The 6,525-nt window shown below is 43.6% G+C and overlaps 1 protein-coding gene across 1 annotated transcript; it reads right to left on the bottom strand.

The window, feature by feature from the left end:
* Window positions 1-236: 236 nt before the first annotated feature.
* On the bottom strand, window positions 237-6,071 carry LOC144893301 (contactin-associated protein-like 2). The gene is made up of 3 exons (XM_078783515.1): window positions 5,614-6,071; window positions 5,210-5,287; window positions 237-4,978 (listed from the first exon to the last, which is right to left on the bottom strand). Exons 1-3 carry the CDS (start codon window positions 5,939-5,941, stop codon window positions 4,773-4,775), a joined length of 612 nt encoding a protein of 203 aa, XP_078639641.1. The 5' UTR covers window positions 5,942-6,071; the 3' UTR covers window positions 237-4,772.
* Between the last annotated feature and the right edge of the window lie 454 nt (window positions 6,072-6,525).

Below are 6,525 nucleotides of genomic sequence, written 5' to 3'. Positions count from 1 at the left end.
TTTTTACAGAGCGTGGGTGCTGCCGAAGCATTTTTTGGCAAGGGTTATATATACTGGGTGGTTTGCCATTGCCTTCCCAGCATGTTTGTCGTGCTCTATCCTGGTTAAAAATTTGAGCGTTAGTAAGGAAGCAGCATGTACCATTTTTAAAGTCTTTGGTACGACTCGGCCAGGGTTTGAACCTCCCAGACTCAGAGAGGACGCTCTCACCACAGTGTGTATCTAGAATGCAGTGGTCCATTACCAGAATGTCTTTATTCCCAAAGGATCAATTTTTTTTTCTTCGTCTACAAGATCGAGGCTCGTGTAAGGGGAACATTAATCACAAAAAAAACCACAAAAAAACGGATACATAAAACAAGATAAAGGGAGCGGGAGACAAGATGGGGAGAGAGAGGGAAGCACACAAGTACAACATTTGAGAGCAGGGACATCGGGAGATCTGTGGGAGGGAGAGGGCTTGGGAAGGCGGGGGGTTGGCGGGGGGCGGGGTGGGATAAGTATAAAACACATGGACACTGCCGGGACTTCCAGGAAAGAAGTCGGCATTTCAAAAAAGTGGATCTGGGCTGAATTAACGGGGGTAGAAAAGATCAAGGTTTTGGATGGGGGATTTTTTTTGAAACCTCTTATCAAGTTGTAAGGATTGTGTAGTTATCGGCAAAAAAAACGTGTTATTATATCCAGAAGTGGCACTTTCTCCACCAAAGTGACACTTTTTACTTCTGCAAAAACGAATTTGAACTCTTGATGAAGAAGAAAATGGACAGATCAACATGATTGACTCTTCATTTGCAAACCCGACACATTCTTTGCAGTCATCGCTTCCAAATCATAAAGTTAGGGATTCTGCCTCACGAGCGCGGTGCTGGTTCGAGTCTGGTTTCCTTTTACAGCAAGTTGGACACATTCTTACACCACAAAGTGTCTTGCTCATGCAAGTCAAGCATTCTGGGTATCTGAATTTGTTTTCTCTCTTATAACGAAATGGGTTTCAAGGAAGAGAAAGTACACTTGGTTAAGAAGAACAATTAACTGTAACAAAAGAGCAAACCGTGTGTAGCAATGAGAGAGGAGAGACATAACGAGCTCATCATACATCTATTTAGTATACTTCTACTACTACTACTACTACTACTACTACTACTACTACTACTACTACTACAACTACTACATACCTTTAATGACCATTTCCCCATATTAGGGGTTGTTCATCTGAAGGCCCCTCTCCACTTATTCCTGTAAAAATCATCCTCCTCCATTAATCCGAACAACTAAATGTCTCTACTGATCACATCCTTCCGGGTCCATTTCACTCTACCTCTTGGTCCTTTCCCCTGAACTACTAAACTCGTGACTTTCTTGACAGACTCACCTCCCCTCTTTCTTGCCGCATGCTTTGACCATCTTAGTCTTATATTTCTCAACTCTTCCTCAGTACGACTCGCTTTGAGCCTCTTATTTATGTCCACACTCTGCTTATCCTTGAGAGTTACCCCACACATCCACCTCGTCATCCTTAGCTCTGTCCTCTCTATTCTTCTCTCCCCCTTCTACCTTCATTCCCCATGTCTCACTACCATACATCAAAACAGGTTGAATACAGACGAAATATACTCTACTTACTTCGCTTGGGATATTTTTATTTGCTAAAGCGACTCTTCACTCTCTCCACTAATTCCATGCTACCCCTTACCCTAGTTCTCACAGCCAACTCCACTCCACCACCTGCATCTAAAATGTCTCCCAAGTAAAAAAAACAAAAAACTCTTAACCTTTTCCGACCTAAATTTAAATCCCATATCCAGGACCCGACGTTCTCTGCATCTTGATTTGCATATGAACCTGCCATCGACTACACCCAAACTTCCTTTAACTCCACTGCGTTTCTGATGACACCACCTTCTGCAAGACACACAGTGAATATAATTTGACCCTTCTTCTTCACCACAAGTCAAACCGGGCCATTTCCGACTCTCCTTCTACGGCACTCACCATCACTTTTCTCTAATCTAGATTCACCGTCAATCCTTTAAATTACATTGGTTCCTTCCAATATTAAACATCTAGCTCCTTTACTTGTAATTGTGTTTTTGCTGTCATTACCAAGTCTTGGACATGTAATAATTCCCATGGGAATCCTACCCTCACATCTTTCATAATTCCTTCAAGAACTCGGACAAAACGCAAGGGGCTCAACCCTGATCCCTGATGTAAACTACTTCCCCTTCAAAGGACTCCGAACATCCTCCACTAGTCATCACCTCTTATACATTGACATAGCTACCCTCACCAAATCCTCTGTCACTCTCCGTCTCCTCAGTGCTCATTCCACAACTACCCTTGGTACTCTACCGTATGCCTTCTCAAGATCGACAAAGACATGATATAACTTCTTCTTCTTCTTCGTAAGTACTTCTCTTGAATCTGCCTCACCATGAGATTGCATCTGGTGTCGACCTTCCACTCAAAGCCAAATTCGTTCTCCATCTGCATTGACAACTCCTCTCAATAACCTTCTCAAACATCTTCAATGCTTGCTCTAACAACTTCACTCCTCTGTATGATGAAGGAAGTAGTGGGTCACCTTTCATCTTAAACAAAGGTACAATTATACTGTTCAACCAATCGTCTGGGATATATCCCTTTCTCCATTAATTCATCTAGTATCTGCACTGAAATGTGAAATTTGGATAATCTCTGACAATGGATGGATCCATTTTCTCTCTTTGTACTGATTTAGACATTACTCCAATGTATGAGCCTTATGGTTAGTGCCGTTAGTCAAGTGGAACTTAATGGACGCTTGAGAATGAGAGAGAGAAAGGGAGAAAGAACAACCCATACATAGCCCAAGAGATGTGCAAGCTCAAATTTCAAGTAAAAAGATAAGCACTAACATAAACTCTAATATAACGTAACTAAGAAGGGTTCAATGAAGAGAATGATTAATAACAACAATAATAAAAAAATAGTAAAACAAGACAAATCAGAAATGAAAATAAAGATAACAGATGTAGCAAAAAGTGCACCAGAAACACACAATTTTGAAGCCACAGTGGTTGTTACGGTGTTCATATTGCTGGGTTTACAGTACACATGATCGAATACAATTCTTGGACCAGAATAAAGACCACCGACCAAGCATGCCACACAAAACCCCCTCGGCTCACCGACACCTAAGAGAAGCAAAATGCACATCCAATGCTGAATAGCGCCGCGGTCATCGACGTGGGTGGCAAGAGGTTCTCTTTATCGCTTGTTTCTCATCAATTGGGAGCTTAAGGTGAAGACCGACTAGAAAAAAAGAGAAAGAAAACCCCTTCGTAAAATCATGAAGATTACTTGTTGTTTGGCAATCCTAAAAGGAGATTTTTCTGCTGGTTGTTCATTATCGTGCATGATCCTGATAGTATGATATATTTTGTGCTTTGTGAAAATTGTACTTTCTCCAGGCCTGGATATCAGTTGTCATTCTAAGAACAGCGGGTAAATTAGAAAAGCCTGTTGTTCCATTGACGGCTTGTAAGACACGTCGAGTTATGTATTTGGTAATTCAAGAATGAATAGTGTATTCTAATCACCTCCGAGTATGTTTGTGCGCGTGGCTCGAATACCCAACATGACATGCTTGAGACCACTGGTATATCGGACTTGCGATTATGACATCTTTGGCAAAAGACAAATTTCAGCAATAGTGTGCTTCTGCAAACTCGGAAAAAAAAAAAACAGTGAAAGTTAAATGAGTGAACGACGCGTTCTTTAGCAGTAGAGGAACACAAAGTGAAACTTTAGACAGCAGTTCGATTAGAGAGAGAGAAACAATGGGGAGAGGTTGGCAGTGCGGAGGACACGTGGACATGACGGTCCCGAACGGATGGGTACCTGTGCGACAGAACCACGTTTAAGATTAGGATATTTCCACGGTATTTGCATTTTACCAGGCAGTGACAACAAACAGGTTTACTTCCCTAAATGTTAATCCCATTATAATTGGAACCCACATCAACCAAAATGCAACTAATCAGTCAGCGGGCATTGCCCAATGGCCACATGGCAGGAATCCCGGACAAACCATCTGCTCTTTTATGTAAAGTCCACAAACTCCGCCAGCGTCAGCTTTCTGTCTCACTTGTCTCACTTTCTGTCTTTCTTGTTTGCTTTCAGGGGAGTTTGGCCAAAACATGTGACGACGGCGGCGATAGTCATGAAATCTTAGCTACATATTTCCTCTGCAAACGCAACGAAGGTGATCCACCGGCTTCGAAAGATGCTCCGACTGTAGTAGGATGGATATGTTGTCTGAAGCACTAGAAATACACGGGATGTTGATAGATCTTCGTGCAGAACATGGTGCAAAGACCTTCTTGTGAGGCGGTCGTGGGCACAAGGCTGAAGCATCGGGATGGTTGTGAGGATAGCGGGGTGAAGTATGGGGCCTGGCCATCAGGCATCAATTGCCAAACGCTCTTCCAACCAGCGTTTGAGCTGCTTTGTTCGACCAATGTGCTTCGATGATGTTGCAAACACTCAGAACTAAAGGTTGTCTCGAAGGTCCAGCAGGATGCGCGGTGAAACGCCATGCCAAGTCTGCTTGTGCAATTCGATGCATTTCTTGTCATATTCCACCGCACCATGCAGCCTCGTCATGCCACACCACAATACAGCACGCAGACCCACGCAACAACAACAAACTTTCCACACCTACGGGTCCTTCCATCTCTGTGGCGCTACGCCTCAAATCCTGCGATGCCGTGTTGAGCGACTCGCTCTCAAATGAAGTATTCCTTTTTGCAGTCATCCAGTGAGTCGGGGAATACCGGCTGGGATTCAGCCATGTTGGCAGTGCCGGCACTTTGCTCGGGTGTATCTGCAGGTTTCACCTCACGAGTGTGGTACGTTCCCTTGTGCCGAAGCAGGTACCGTGCGATTAGCACGAGCAGTGCTAAGATGATGAACACCACGGCTGCAATTACACCTGTGGGCACACAGACACCCCAAAAGCGTATCGATAAACTCAGTGACTAAAGTGTCTAGTGCATCTGATGGACCTTGAAGTGTAAAATGGTACTTCTCTATGAATATCGAACATCATGGTCATTGTTAATGTAAATAATTTGAACGATGTAGCTATCCATTCAAGCTGTGTTACCCTTGTGGTTACCCTAACCTCTGTAATTACAACAATATCCCAGCCAACCCTCGTTACCACCAACAAAAGCCGAGTCTGCTGAGCCACCAGATGATGCTGGCTGTCCGGCAGGTATCCCCACGGATCCATCTGCACCTGCAGGGTATCAGGATATGAAAGAATGTTAAATGGCAGAGGTTTGAGAAAACAACCCCACAAACAAGCATTACAATGGCAAGGATGGTCATGTTGATACCTAATTCTTCCTTTAACATTTGGTAAAGGCACTGGATATTTGTAAGTACCAAAAGCCTTTGATATTCCCCCATAGCTGGTGAAATCCAAATCAGGAGTTAAACAAATGGACATTATGAGGAAGGAGTAAAGGAAGAATAAATAATTGGGAGAATTACACATGAAATTAATAAAATGGTAAAGGAGAGAAAAGACAGTGATTAGAAAAAGCAAATGGGGAGCTTTACCAGGGTCGGCAGTCCAGGGTGAGCGGGTGGTAGAAAGAGGAGGCACAGTCATTGGGAAGGCTCCGCAAGACGACAGGAGCAGTCGCCCATACACAGTCACCCCAGGGGCGTGGGGTGTCCGCAGTGCTGCCTTGAGGGGTGCTGCGTGACCGAACTGGACCCGCGAAAGGCAGCCAGAGAATCCGGCACGGCCTAGGTCACGCACCACGGTGTCCACGGCTAAGGAATCTACAATAGACGGGCATAGAAGGCAATGAATTACAAAGGGCAAGGTGAGCAAAGCTTCAATAGCAAGACGAACGCCTTTACGGCTCCTAAAATCCAGCATAAAAAAAACAAAACAGGAGCTTTGCTTGCCTGGGTAACCTCAGCTGACAAGGCCATCACAGAAAGTTGTGGTTGAATTAATATTTTCTTGTTTATTTGGAGTGGATGCAGGAACACAACAAAGGTGGGGGAGGTGTGAATCTAGTACATAACAACAGCTGCTGAGGAGTCATGGGTAATTTCGCTTATCCTCCGAGACCGTCTAACCAGTCTTTAATGGCACATATTTGTCATTACTATCTTGTCATAATGTATTTCCCCATTCACCTTTTCCCCAATGGTACCAGCATGGGGCTCAGTTTTGATCATATCACACAGATGAGGTGTACAAGCAAATATCTCAGATAGGCCTACTTTTGTTTTAATCCAAAGCCAGTAATGCCATTAAGCAATGCAAACAGGAATGCTGTAAAACCAGCTTCCTTATTACACTAACTAGCAACGGTACCCGCCCTATGGGCGGGGCTTCAATTGGGGGGCCCAAATGAAAAGGCAAAATATCAGAAATTGACGGATTTTTTTTATTTAAAACGATTTATATAAACATCCGTTAAATCATATCACACGCAAATCATCAAAATCTAA

This window comes from Myxine glutinosa, chromosome 1 (genome assembly GCF_964187855.1).
Source record: "Myxine glutinosa chromosome 1, kmMyxGlut1.1, whole genome shotgun sequence".
Classification (NCBI taxonomy): Eukaryota; Metazoa; Chordata; class Myxini; order Myxiniformes; family Myxinidae; genus Myxine; species Myxine glutinosa.
The sequence above is the reverse complement of the archived record's forward strand: the minus strand, read 5'-3'. Positions and strand labels throughout refer to the sequence as shown.